This window comes from Vicugna pacos, chromosome 5, assembly GCF_048564905.1.
Source record: "Vicugna pacos chromosome 5, VicPac4, whole genome shotgun sequence".
In the NCBI taxonomy this organism is placed as follows: domain Eukaryota; kingdom Metazoa; phylum Chordata; class Mammalia; order Artiodactyla; family Camelidae; genus Vicugna; species Vicugna pacos.
In genome coordinates this window covers 77,936,235-77,950,369 of record NC_132991.1, presented here as the reverse complement: position 1 = coordinate 77,950,369, position 14,135 = coordinate 77,936,235, and the positions used below count along the sequence as shown (strand labels likewise).

Sequence of the window (14,135 nt, the reverse complement as noted above, 5' to 3'; positions counted from 1 at the left end):
CCAGGTGTCTTAGCCTTGTAGTTTGCCATCTCAGAGACTGGGCTATGCTAAGACGCCTGAATACTCCGAGTCATCTCTATCCCACCAGTTCCCCGAGAAGGAAACCCCCCAGAGCACCCAGGCTAAGATGCCGCAGCCTCCAGCTGGCTAGGTGCCCCTTGGTTCTCTTTCATGGCTGAGACTCTTCCCCCAAGATCACCTCAGTTGCAATGCTGCAGATTCCGAACTTAACTTAGCCCCAATCCTGAAGCCACCTCCTGCTCCTTCTCGACGTGGAAAAAAAGGGTAGAGAGGAACAGACTGCCTGAATTCCTGAGCCTTCTTTCTCAGGTTACCACAGTCACGGTACTACTGACAGTTGCTTCACATGAGAATGTGAAGAAAGGACAAGACCTTGAATACAGGCCAAGAGCAGCAGGGACTGATACACTGTAAGAACATGGATGGAAACTCTTGTCATCTTTCTGAAGACCAGTATGGCCTTCAGAACGTGTTTAGAGCCTTAAAAATGTCCATGCCCTTTGAATTAGTAATTCCACCCTAGGCCTGTCTTCTAAGGAAACAATGAAATCATGGCTCACCATGAGAAATGTTTCATTACATAGTGTGAATTTAAAAATACAAGTTATAAACTGGCTGTAAGTTATGATTCTGATTTGGGGGAAATTATGTGTGCATGTGTATGTTGGGGGGCTACAGTTATGAGGAAATTTTTGATTTGTTATAAATCTCTACATATTCTTAAGATATAGCCTGTTCTCTCTCAGCCTCTGGACATGTGGGTCCTTGTCTATCTTAGACATGGCAGGGAAACTGACCTTATAAACTTAAGAGACTGGTGAAGGTCTAGAAAAAAGGGGGCTGAAATGATGCATGACATGAGAATAGAATCTAAAAACAGAATTTTTCAGTGTGGATGGACGACTGCTGAGGGGAAGAGGAATGCAGTTTTAAATAGTCATGCAGTATTAGGGGAGAGAGAACATGGCTGGGTTGCCAAGTCCCAGAAAACAATGGAAAACAAGTCCTGATTTCTTGCTTAACCGTCTTGTCATCTAAAAGAGGTTAAAGGCAGATGAAAGGAAGTAATGTTTTGTATACCAGCCTCTTAGTAAGCGAAATGCAGGCCTAACAACCATGGCGAAAGCAAAGGGTCTGGACAGGTTTGAGGAAGCGTGTCCTAGCGTGTGAGTGTCTCCTGGGCAGGCGCCATCTTGTGTTCTCAGCGCCAAGGCTGCGAGCCAGCGCTCAACCCAGGCCGCTGAACCGCTCCTAAGAGGAGACTGTGGGCTACAGTCACCATCTTTCGAAAGGAAGCGCTCCTGGTCCACAGGTGTCCCCCGATCTCTAAGTACAGAGGCTTGGGCTGTTCTGTGAGATTTGGCCGTGTCCTGCACTGGTCCTCACGATATGGGTCTGAGAGAGGGACCTGAAAGCACTGGCAAGCATGGTGGACCCCAGGGTCCCCCTCCCCAGCGTTACTCTAACAGGAGCACCCTGTGTGTCGAGGGTGGTGCTCTGACAGGCAGTCTGACCAGAGGCTGAAGGCTGGAGACGAAGGTCTTTGAAGACCACCCCTCCTTCCCAGCTTCAGAAGTAAGGAATACAGAATTCTTTCGAACAAAAAGCAAAATTGCCAAGATGACAGAAGCTACAACCACTTGTGGCAGCTTAGCAGAAGCTTGGAGTCAACAGACCGGAGTCTCTTCACACACCATAGTAATTCCAATTCTGCTTAGCAGGCGTGTTCCCGACGGGGGATCAGAGCCAAGACTTCAGGAATAGTACGCTTCCTTGAGAGGTGTGAAAAGAGCTGGGCTGAACTTTCCACAGACTCTGGAATGGGTGGCACCCAGTGAGAGGCATCAGTCCTGCAGGGATTGGGATGGACTCATTGAAGCTCTGAACCCAGAGAGGGAGATGTCTGCAACTTGTTCCTGTTTCAGTGCCCCCCTGCACCACCCTAGGAAAGGCCACAGCCCTCTCTGGGCTTCAGGTTTTTCAGTCTAAATGGAGTATAATCTGAATGAAGCTCATGTTGAAGGAGAAATGCAAGTCCCAAACAGAGAAAGAACTGAAAAACATTTCAGCGTTAACTGCAATCTCTTTAAAAAGCAGGCAGAGGGAATTACACGGCAAAAATCTCTTTTCCCCTCTCATACCTCCCTTTCCTTGCTAAGCTCTTCATTACACAGATCATGTTAGCCACTCTGCCCTCCTTCCCTGCACTTCCAAGGGCATTGCAAGGCCCTCAGCTGGTCTCATAAACACACAAATTCACAGCCTTTCACAGCAAGAGGAGTGATGGCTGAAAACACTCACAGCTTAAGACCTTTACTTACCCCCACAGCAGGCGGTAGAAACACATACACGTCAGGGAAGGAGGCCTGGGGAGGGCTGGGTCTGAGACGGAGCCATGTGGGTGGATGGAGAGCTGGGGTGTCTGTTTGGTCCTTCCCTCTCCCTGTAATAACAGGCAGTCAGCAGCACCTGGAGACTCCTGGCCTTCATCACACTGTTATTACCTGTACTCCTTCTCCAGGCTCCCAGGCAGCTTAAGTACTCACAGGCTTCAGACTGATGAGTTTCATTTACAAGGTGGTAAATTGAGGTGCTCGGGAAGGCAACAAACTGCAGAGATCCCTCCTCCACAGTGCAAGGGAGCAGCATTCTCTGCCTCCCTCCTTTCGTTAGGGCATGAAGAGATTTACGAAGGACAGATGGGCACATGTGCGACAACATACCGTGATGTGCGAGGAGCATTCACCCTGTGTCAGGCAGGGTTCTGACTCCTCACTGGGTACGATCTTATTGAATCCTCACGAGGCCCTGGGAGGCAGGAAGTACCCCTTGGTCCCACTTTACATCTGAGCAAACTTGCCAAGGTCACACAGCCGGTCAGTGGCAGAGCAGGGATTCAAACCAGCCAGCCTGGGTTCACCGGCCCCAGTAGCCATGCTAGATAGCGCCTCATGCATGCCAAGTGCTTAGAACAACATCTGGCCCCTGGTACGCGATCGGTCAGTGTGAATTAGTAAGAGAGGCAGACACGGCAGCCCAGACGTCTGTAAAGCAGTGCCGATACACATGACAGGACAGGGGCTCGGGACGCGTAGGTAATTCGCACGACACCCCTCACCTAGTAAGTGGGAGGACCAGGACTTGAACCCAACAGTCAAAGCTTGCATACGGGGCTTGGCACATAGTAAGTGCTCAGTAAGTTCTAGCTGTTGGTATTTACCTTCCTCTTTGTCTAGCTAAGAGTCTTCGAGTCACATAGGAGACTGAAGGTTTGCTAAAGGGTCTCTGTGAGCTTTACAAATGAGTCTTAGCCAACCTGGCATCAAGAGAGTCTCCGTGGAGTCAGTCTCTGCAGTGCAGCCTGGGAATCTGAATGCTTCACAAGTTTTCCAGGTGATTCTTATGTATGTGAAATTCGGAGAACCAAGGAATCCACACTTAGATAGCCTAAACCCACGTCACCAGCCAGAGAGTGGCATAGCTGGGAGTGGCACCCAGGAAAGACCCTACTACTTTTGCTCTGTAAGAGTCAGTCATGTGTAAGGTTCTAAGTGCCGAGGGCCATAACTCAGAACATCGGTGATGTGTATACCACGTCATCATAGCTTGTTGACACTGTAACCTCTGCTGTATCCTCAAAACACGCCGAATGATACAATAACTACTGTGACTAAAAATTAATTTCTGTAGAATTTCACTACAATCCCTTCAAATAACATGAGGGTTTTGCACCACGGAAGCTAGGCACCCCTTGCCTGAGTGCAGGGACCACGGAGGGCGGACCCAGGAGGTAACTGAGTATCTGCTGCTTACCTTGCCACTGATTTGTGCCCTTGGCTTGACCTGACTTGGGAGAAAGAAAGAGAACACGGTGACCTGGAATCTCTGAAATTTCAGTCTGGTGGCCTGGAACCTTGGAAACAGGCCCAGCCCATTGCTGTATGCAAATAGCCCAATTCTGGCCAGCGAGGTTTATCAAAGTTATGTTTTTCTATTGAGTCAGGCAAAGGAGTGAGGGCAGATCAGCCTTTAATTTTAGCTCTTTGGTAACAACCATGACGGCAACGATGAGCTGTACAGAAAGACACATGGACGGTACATCACACGTGTAGGTCATTAGAAATACAGCTATGATTATGAATAGACACATAAAATATGACCTTTCTTTCTGCCGGCCCTCGTGGAGCTTGGTTTGTTTATTATGCAGATCGTGTTTGACTTTATGGAATTGGATGTTATTTAAATTCAATTACTGTGAGGTTAAGTTCTTCTTTCTAGTACCAGTTGAGTAAATTTAGAGGCAGTTAGAGAGAATATGGTACATTTGTCTTATCCCAGTTAAATTAGAGGGAGAAACGCACTGCAGGAATGAAATAACTGTCATGAAAATAGGAAAACATAGTTTGGAGGCTTTGGTTTGGGTTGGTGTGTTTGTTCTCCATGTCTCTTTTTGTATTCCTTTTTTTTTTTTTGAACTGATGAACAGGAAGACTGAAACATTTTCACTAAGAGGGAGGCAGATTATACCTGGTGTGTGTGGTGTGTCTGTGTGTGTTTGTGAAAATAAACTGCCGGCATGAGAGAACTGGAAATAATTATGTGGTTAATTGAATTGAATGTAGATAACTAGAGCTCATTAAGGCCTTAAATCTTTTTTTTTTCCTGCTTAGTAATAGAGCGCTTTCTTTTTTTTAATCAAATTATCTTGCAACAATTCCCATTTCCTTCTGCCAGTGTTGACACACTGTTAGTCTCCTGAAGCCAGGTCTGGCCTTGGTGCCATCGAGGGGGGACATGAGTCTTGGATTTGGCCTGCCTGGCCAGGAAGGGAGCATGCCACGTGCTATGATGCGTGGCCAGGAGGGGCTCCAGCCAGAAAACAAATTGCTGCCCGTACACTGCCTGACCATACGCAGAGAATTCGGAATGGCTTGTCTGTGTGTAATAATGGATTCTAGGGCCATGGGGATCTTTGAAGGTCATCATGCCAATCAGCCTGCCTCCCAGAGATAAGGGGGAAACTTGCTTCATCACCCGCCTGGGTAGCAGAAGCCACACCCCCTCCCATTTATCTTTTCCACCACAATTTTGCTAGTAAGAAGGCTCTCGCGATAGGTCATTTTTCTTGACCCCAATACTAGGACACACTGACCTCTCACAGTTCTGTGGAATCAAGAAATCATTGCGTGCTGTCCCACAGGAAGAAGACCCTGGAATATTCCAGGCTTTCCTTCTGTTCACTGGCCCCATCTGTGCTCCCGCTTTGTCTCCTTCGTCCCCAGTGCTGTTCCCCTAACTCAGATCACAGTTACACAAATAGTTGGTCAATATCACAGACCAGTTTGGCTGCGCCCATAAAGTTGGGAGGATGTGCTATTGATAAGCCTTACTGTTAGCCAGTCCCCCAGATGTGTGGGGTCTGTGGAGTGGTACAAAGCAGTCCTTTGCTTGCCCTGTTAAGCCAACTGTCCTTCCCCATAGAGATTACCTTGGATGAGCATTGAGGACTCCCTACTTCCCTTGGCATTCTTCCTAATTCTCCTTCACAGTCTCAATGAACTTTTCTTACTCCTGTGCCCATTCCTCCCACCACAATACACAGAGTCCACTCCACTCTGGAGGGGAAATTCTAATTTTAAAGCTTTATGTCCTCTGCATCTTCACAGTTGAGCACAAACAGGGCAAGTGAAAATTTCCTTATTTACACAAACTAAATCTCAGAGAAAACTTTAATGCATTCCTATGCTTATAAAAATATCTGTCTCTTCATAAATTGTAACAATGTTTTCATAAGTCAGTCTCCCAAGGCAACAGAAATAAAAGCAAAAATAAACAAATAGGACCTAGTTAAATTTGTAAGCTTTTACACAGCAAAGGAGACCATAAACAAAATGAAAAGACAGCCCACAGACTGGGAGATAATATTTGCAAATGATGTGACTGATAAGAGTTTAATTTCCAGAATATACAAACAGCTCATACAACTCAATAACAAACAACCCAATCAAAAACTGGGTGGAAGACCTAAATAGACATTTCTCCAACAAAGACATACAGATAGCCAACAGAAACAGGAAAGACACTGAAATAAATATCACTAATTATCAGAGAAATCCAAATCAAAACTACAATGAGGTATCACTTCACATCAGTCAGAAGGGCCATCATACACAAATCCACAAATGACAAATGCTGGAGAGGATGTGAAGAAAAGGGAACTCTCCTACATTGTTGGTGGGAATGTAATTTGGTGCAGCCACTATGGAAAATAGCATGGAGATTTCTCAAAAAAAAAAAAAAAACGGACTTATCATATGATCCAGCAATCCCACTCCTGGGCATATATCCAGGGGGAACTTTAATTCAAAAAGATATATGCGTCTCAACTTTTATAGCAGCACTATTTACAATAGTCAAGACATGGAAACAACCTGAATGTCCACTGACAGATGACTGAATAAAGAAGATGTGGTATATTTATACAATGGAATACTACTCAGCCATAAAAAGAATGAAATAATGCCATTTGCAGCAACATGGGTGGACCTAGAGATTGTCATACTAAGTGAAGTCAGTCAGACAGAAAAAGAAAACTACCACGTGATATCACTTGTATGTGGAATCTAAAAAAATGATACAAATGAAATTATTTACAAAACAGAAACAGACTCACAGACATAGAAAACAAATTTATGGTTACCAAAGGGGGAAGGAGGGGGAGGGATAAATTAAGAGTTTGGGATTAGCAGATGCAAACTACTATATATAAAATAAACAAGGTCCTACTGTATTCCACAGGGAACTATATTCAGTATTTTGCAATAACCTTTAATTAAAAAGAATATATGTATGATAACTGAATTGCTATGCTGTATACCAGCAATTAGCACAACATTGTAAACCAAATATACTTCAAAAAAAAATCTCGTCTCTTAACTTTGACTTAACAAACGTCTCCTCCTCTCCAAAGGTAGGGGTGTGAGGAGGGAGTGGCAGGGAGAGTTAAAATCCGTGACCCCACCCATCACTATTACCATGTCAATTAACCACCACATCCAGCCAACACTGCCTGGAACTGAGTTCCAAGGAGAGGAGCAAAGGAGAAGCTACCTTTGCGTTTGTATGTTAATAGGGATCCAGCAAGGCTGACTCTCTTATCAGGGCTGGAAAGGTAAGGATCTGTGAACAAGGCTGCTGGGGAGATGAAGAGATGCATCAGAAATAATTATTAGCCTCATTCAGTTACTGGGGTAGTAGATGGTAGAATGTCTATAAACCTGAGATGTTTATAACATGAGGATTATTAATAAGAAGGAATGTTATTCAAAGGAGGAAGGAAGGAAACTGATCAATGTTTGAAGTAGTGGAGAAAGTGGCTTTAGAGACAAGGAAGTAACTCCTATTATAACCCTTTCCATATTAGCTAGCATTTACTGAGACCTCGCTGTGTGCCTGGCATGATGCTAAATGTATTCCCCTCCTCCCCCGATTTCACAGATGAGCCGTTTTATTTTAATAGACAGGGCCCTCAATGCTGCCAGCAATCCTCTTTATTTCTCTAGTGTAACCACTCTTAAACTCTCCCAGGTGTCTATTTCACACCAATTCTCAGACCTCCTCCCCCACCTTCACTCTCAGCCCATGACTTGGCTTCATCTAGAAAACGGAAGAAATCAAAAGAAAACTTGTCAAATCCATGGTTAACTCTCAGTTCTCATCCAACTGGACCCCTCAGCAGCATTTGACAGGGCCGATTGCTCCCTCTTTCCTGAAACACTTTGGCTTTTGGAACATCACGTTCTCTTCTCAGCACCCTGACCTTCCCTCTCAGGCTCTCCTACTGGCTTTTTCCCACCTCCTAAGCTCCGATGTCTTGGCATCCTCCAGGAAGCAGCCCTGGCACCCCTCCCTTCTCCTACCTGCACTCACTCCTCGGCTTGTAGCTTTAAACACCGTCTGCATGCCAGTGACTCTCAAATTTATATCTTGAGCATGGACCTCCCCTAAACTCCAGCCTGCTGTATATTGCACTTCCTATTTGATGTCTCCGTTCAGATATTTAATAGGCATCTCAAAGTTGACCCGTCCTCCAAAACCTGCCCCTCCCTCTGTCCTGCCCATCTCAACCAAAGGCAACTCTTCAGCCTTCTCATTGCTCAGGTTGCCATCATCCTTGGCTTCTATCCTCTCATCCACCACATCCAGTCTGCCAGCAAATCTGAGTACCTGTATCTTCAAAAATATATCCAGGGACCATTTCTCAGAACTTTCACTGCTACCAGACTGGTCCCAAACACCATCATCGCTCGCCTGGGTTCCTGCCTCCCTACTTGGCCCTTACGTCCTTCTAGTCTATTTCCAACACAGCAGCCGGAGGGATCCTGTCAAACATGGTCAGATCATGTCACTCTTCTCTGCTCAAAACTCTCTCCTGGTTTCCCATCTCATTCACAATAAATGCCAAGTACTTAAAAGGGCTCACAAGCCTTGTCTGACCTGTCCCCCCAATTCTTGACCCTCATTATATCTCTGACCTCATTTCCTATTCTCCTTCCCCTCATTCACTCTACTTCAGATACACTGGCCTCTTTGGTATCCCTAGAATATGCCAGGCATGCTTCTGCCTCAGGGCCTTTGAACTTGATGTTCCCTCTGCCTGGAATGCTCAGGCCCCAGATACCCACATGGATTGCTCCCTTACCTTCCCCAGGTCTTCACTCAAAAGTCTCCATTTGGTGAAGCCTTCCATAGCCATTCTTTGTTAGAATTTCAACCTGTGCCTCCCTTCCATTTCCCTTTTCCCTGTTTATTTTTTTTTTTTCCGTAGCAGATAACAACATTTTAGAAACTTATAGTTTACTTATTTTTCTTTTTTAAAAATGTCTGTCTCTCTTGACTAGAAAATTTTGGTTAGTTACATTCACTGCTGTATCCCTGTCACCTAGAACAGAAATGGGAAGATACTAAAAGTGTATTTGATGAATAAAGGAATGATTGAATGAAGCCCAGAGAGGTTAAGCAACTTTTCCAGAGTCACACAGACCGTAAAAGCCTGGATATACCCGATTCTGTCTGGAACTAGAGCCCAAGTGCTTAACTATCATGTTAGTCTCAACAAAGAGAAATGTCCGTAAACTGCACTCCAAGGCTGGTGTGTCTATTGTTCCCTCTGTTCTAATCTCCCAGAGCTGCAAACTACAGCAGGGCTCGGGCTCTCTTGGTGTCACTAGACTACATACTTTTTTTCTGCTCAGTGGCAAGGATGCCTGGTGCCTCTGTGTGTGTGGAAGGAGAAGTCTCTGGCTTATCTGCCACTGCTATGGCAACCACATAACCTAAGGACTCCAGAAGAGAGTCCTTTCAGATTGAGATGGGAGAAAAACTGAAGCAAGGCAGAAACAAACAGACAGAAATCTGTGAATGGAGAAATGACAGAAGTCTTGCTTCTGCAGCTAGCTGTGTCACTGGCAGCAAGGAAAACCCATCCTGCTTTCTTCCTGTCCCAGCAGCTCAGCCACAGTCAGGGGCCATGGACCACCTTGTCCTACCTCTAGATGACCCCACCTAACCCATCCAAGAGGCCTTCTGTTCAGCGCCCCCAGAAAAGAAGGGCCCTTAAACACTCTCAGTGACCCCGAGGTAACACAGAGGACAGCCCTGGGCCAGAAGTTGGGAGATTCTTATAGCCATGCTTTGAGGAGATCAGAGTTGCCCACAATGGAAAGATGAAGAAACAAAGCCTCAGAGAGGTTAAGAGACTTGCCCAAGTTTGCACAGCCAGTAAGCATTGAAGAGGCACTTAAACCTAAGGAGTTGGTCTCCAGAGACCAAGCTTTCCACTCCTCCCTTCTACCGTGTACCATGGGGGCCAGGGTATTAGAGACGATCCTATTTTTCTTGCCTTAGTCATGGTGGTCTTTGGGCCCCAAAGCTTCGAGCAGATCATTGAGGAAGTGTCTGGTGCCCTTTACATTTAATGAGGCCCTTTGATCTGTGGAGTTTGCTAAGCACTGCAGACAAGATGGTAATAATCCTCCAGCCCAAAGACTGGAGCCTCAGGAGCTGGGTGTGGGGGCCCATCCTCTGCCCTGCCCCGGTGCCCATCCAGCCAGTCAATGCACCCTTCACGTGCACCTATGACATGCCCAGTTCTACAGGATACACAGGAGCACCCCAAATCCCGGAGGAAACAACTGAAGAACGATCAAGTACCAATCTGTGGGTGATGATGCAGGGGGAAAGGCAGGTCCGTAGCTGGTGGCTATGGGAGACTTGATGGAGGAGCCGGAGCTGGACCAGGGAGGGAAAGACAGAGAAGAGCCCCGCGGGCACAGGTGCAGGAGGGACGGCAGGGACCAGAGCACAGAAGGTGGGATGAGCAGTGATGTGGTGAGAAGCTCAGAGTCTGATGTCAGAAAGACTCAGCGTTACATTCTGGCCATGCTACTGGCTGGCTGAGTGACCTTGAGTTGGACATTTAATCCTCTTTGTTAGGAGTCTCTGTTATATTGAGAGAGATTTACCACCTCCGTTTCCATGTTCTACCATTTTACTTTTTAATAGAGTTTACTGCAAAGAACATCTCCATTCAGTCTGACCTGAATCCATCTGGCTGTTGGCTCATTTCCATTTTTCTTGTTCTTAAAGAAGCCCAGGTTGACCAGTCAGAGATGGTACAGGGTCCAGGTTAAGGCTTCTTAGAAGCCCTAAATACAGAAAAGGTTATGGCTCTCCTCCCAAATGTACATAAAAATATATCAGATCATAAAATACAAAACTGACTTGAATGCCAAGGTTAAAATAGCTTCTTTGCAGATTTTTTTTTCTAAAATCCTGGATCATTTCCTTCACCAAAGTTGAACTTTTCTAACAGCTTCAGTGTCCTTACTTTCTAGTATTTGTGGCACCCAAAGCAAGTCCCTATCCTGCCTTTTGGGTTGTCCAGTGCCCGGGGAAGAGTCGGTGCCCGGGAGCTCCAGCGGAATTTGTACACCCTTGGCCCCTTAGTCGGCGGCCGGGCACTGGGACCAGACCCGGTCATGCTCCCTCCTTCTCCAGATAACGAGGCTGAGGATCGGGGGCTCCAGTGAGCCCTGAAGGTCCCACATCCAGAGCCACGATGAGAGCCCAGGTCTTGTTATCAGCTGTGCCCTGGCCAGTGGCTCTTCCTGCCCTGTCTCATGGCTGCTGTTTGGAAAGCAAGAATAGCCTTTGCTGTTGCCTGGCACCGCTGCCAGGAACCGGAAGTAACGTCTCTTACCTGATTGGCAATTTGACATGGCTGCTTAACAACCCGATTAATCAAACCCAGCTTATCCTGTTGGAATTAATGAGCCTAGGAAATGCTGCCAGGAATAATGAGGGCTTTTGCCCCTCCCCCCAGCACCTCTCCCCACTCTCCCCCTCCTAATTCTTTCTCAGAGCCACACAGCAGCTACTCAATATCAGGGGCCCCTAGGCCTTGATGGGCGTGGTGAGTGCCCTGCAATGTGGGCATCTCCTGCCTATTCTACCCCTCTCCCAGGAGCCACAGCTGCCCACCTGGAGCCAGAGGCTGGCCATGTCCTAGAGGAGCAAAGCCTCTTGTTCATCAAACAGATGGGTACACATTCCAACGTGAGTGTTGGATGGGGGGGGGTCTCATTGTTTCAGGCACTGTACTGGGTGCTAAGGATGCAAAGACAGTAATAAGATGGATATAAGATACATATTGCTGTGAGGGGTCACAGTGTAGGGGTGACCCAGAGACACATGGGGAAGTGCTTTAATGGGGGTATGGAAAGGCCCCAACCCCTCAGCCATAGTGAAGGGGGCCTGTCAATATTGAAGGAGTGCTGGGCACTGAGTGAGGTGCTGAGGTCTCAAGGTTGACAAGTTGGACTGGTTCTCGTTCTTCTGGAGTGGGCAGTCTTATCCCCATTCTTCAAGGCAGTGCAGGAAACCCCCTGATTAATTTTTTGCTGACTCACTCAAACACAAAGGTTGTTGAGGGCCTGCTGGGAGTAGGCTAGGCACCCAGGGAATGAGGTGCAAAGATGAACAACTCCTCTAGCCTTGCCTTCCTGGGCTCCTCTAAGGGGGAGAAAGGCATAAGCAGAGACCCTCATAAGGTTGTGCTGAGTGCTCTAACAGTACACGCTCAAGGTGTGGAGCACAAGGTACTCAACAATCAAAGCAACCTGGAGAAATCAGGGCTGCCTCCCTGTAGGAGGTGGCTTTGTAACTATTATGAAAACAGAGAGGCACTTTGGCAGGTATACAAGGTGCAAAAGGACATTCTAGACCTCTTCCAGGCTGACGGGTAGTCTTTGAGTGATGAGAGTTGAAGTGGAAGGGAAAGATGGTTCCATGCTTTTCGGGAGGAAACGGTTGGTTCTACAGTCTACGGTAAAGAACAAAATGACTAGATACACAAATGAAGATATGCAACTTATAGGTCTGCGGCTCCTGTGTCTGCTAATTCAAAGTTGGGAACAAAGTGTGGTTTCCTGAATAGTGAAAGCCCCAAATTAACAGGGGCATGGCTTAAGTGGCCATTTGCCAGACACACATGGGGCCTGGGGCTGAGAGAACAGGACTGTGCATGGCAGCAACTGGATCCTTTGACAGGAGTGAGGCAGAAGGCATTTTTTCAGAATAGATGAGTTGGGGGGAGGGGGGAGGCACCGGGAGTAAGAAAGGAGGGGGCCATGGGAGAGGTCAGAAGGGAGCACAGGTTGGGGGAGGTGGGTGGGCTCCACTGCTAAAGTCTCTGAGAAGGTAAAGAAGGAGCTGGGTGGACAGGAGTCAGCAAGCAGAAACGTGAGACCCTGGGCTAGGATGGGGAGAGAACAGATGGGGGAGAGGGAAGCGGGGGGGGAGGGGCCCACAGAGGCACTCTGGGCCACAGCATCAGACCCGGCAGGAAGCACGCGCAGGCGTCAGTGGTGGTCACGTGCTGTGTGCTCACAGGGTGCTCTGGAGACTGAGCCCAGCTCTGCGGTCCTCTCACACAGGCTGCAAATCAGGGCACCATCTTTGCCTCCCTGCTTCCGGCCCTGCCCCAGGCTGGGCTTCCCAGCCACTCCCAGCCAGGCCCGAGGGATGTGCCCAGAGGGCCCCAGGCCTCCAGTAAGGGCGCCTGCCCAACTTCCTAGGTCGCCAGGATTCAGGCCTGCCTACCATGTTTTCGTCACTCTGGGGGCTGGGCCAGAAGCTTCACAGAAGGGACCCAGGTCTCTCCGGGCTGTCCTGCAGAAGAGTGCAAACTCTCCAGGCCAGAGCTCCGAACTCCAGGCAAAACGATCCTCCCTGTATATTAAAAACTTGGATTCGCTGTTGACATTTGACTATTGGGAGATTTAACGTAAAAATTGCCACCTTGATTCCCACATGAACAGCTTACTGGAGCTGATGATGGCTGTTCCCTTTAACTTGGGTCTGGGCCCTCCATTCCGCCTGCCCGAGGACCCCCGCCCCCGCTCCCCCTGCCCCCAACCCAGCTAGCTTCTGTCACTGGTATTGCCTTGCTGGGCCTGAAGGCATTTGAGTTTGAGATCTATGGCTGAGCCTTTAAAGAGAAGCCAGTGGAGGCTGACAGCCAGGTGGACGGCAGAGGGCCCCCACAGAACCACCCCCCCACTCATTTCCACAGAAGTCCTAGGACTCAGGCAGTACTGAGTAGGAGCGCAGGGTTCAGAATTGTTAATTGAAATCACTGAAGTCGCCTGGTTCCCACGGTGGAGAACTGGAGCCCAGACCTCCTCCGTGGGGTCTGGGGCCTCCCAACAAGGCCTTGTGGTCTGGCCTGCCCGGGGTGGGGGTGGGGGTAGCAAACCAGCGCCCTAGAGGCCAAACACCCCCAATCCACCCTCCCGCCGCCAGACTGCGGGGCTCGGGCCTCACCACCCTCTGCCTCTCTTCCTGCAGGGGGAGCTGCTGAGCCCGTGCCGCTGCGATGGCTCCGTCAAGTGCACACACCAGCCTTGCCTCATCAAGTGGATCAGCGAGCGGGGCTGCTGGAGCTGCGAGCTGTGCTACTACAAGTACCATGTCATCGCCATAAGCACAAAGAATCCTCTGCAGGTACCAGCGCGGGCTTCCCCTCCCCGGGGCTGCGGGCCTGGGGCCCGGGG

The 14,135-nt window shown here is 48.2% G+C and overlaps 1 protein-coding gene across 1 annotated transcript in view; it reads left to right on the top strand.

The window, feature by feature from the left end:
- Nucleotides 1-14,135, top strand: part of MARCHF4 (membrane associated ring-CH-type finger 4) — a 94,413-nt gene that overhangs the window by 59,146 nt on the left and 21,132 nt on the right. Inside the window, exon 2 of the mRNA XM_006207277.4 lies at nucleotides 13,930-14,085. Coding sequence (XP_006207339.1) covers nucleotides 13,930-14,085 — 156 coding nt within the window. The remainder of the gene's footprint in view (nucleotides 1-13,929; nucleotides 14,086-14,135) is intronic.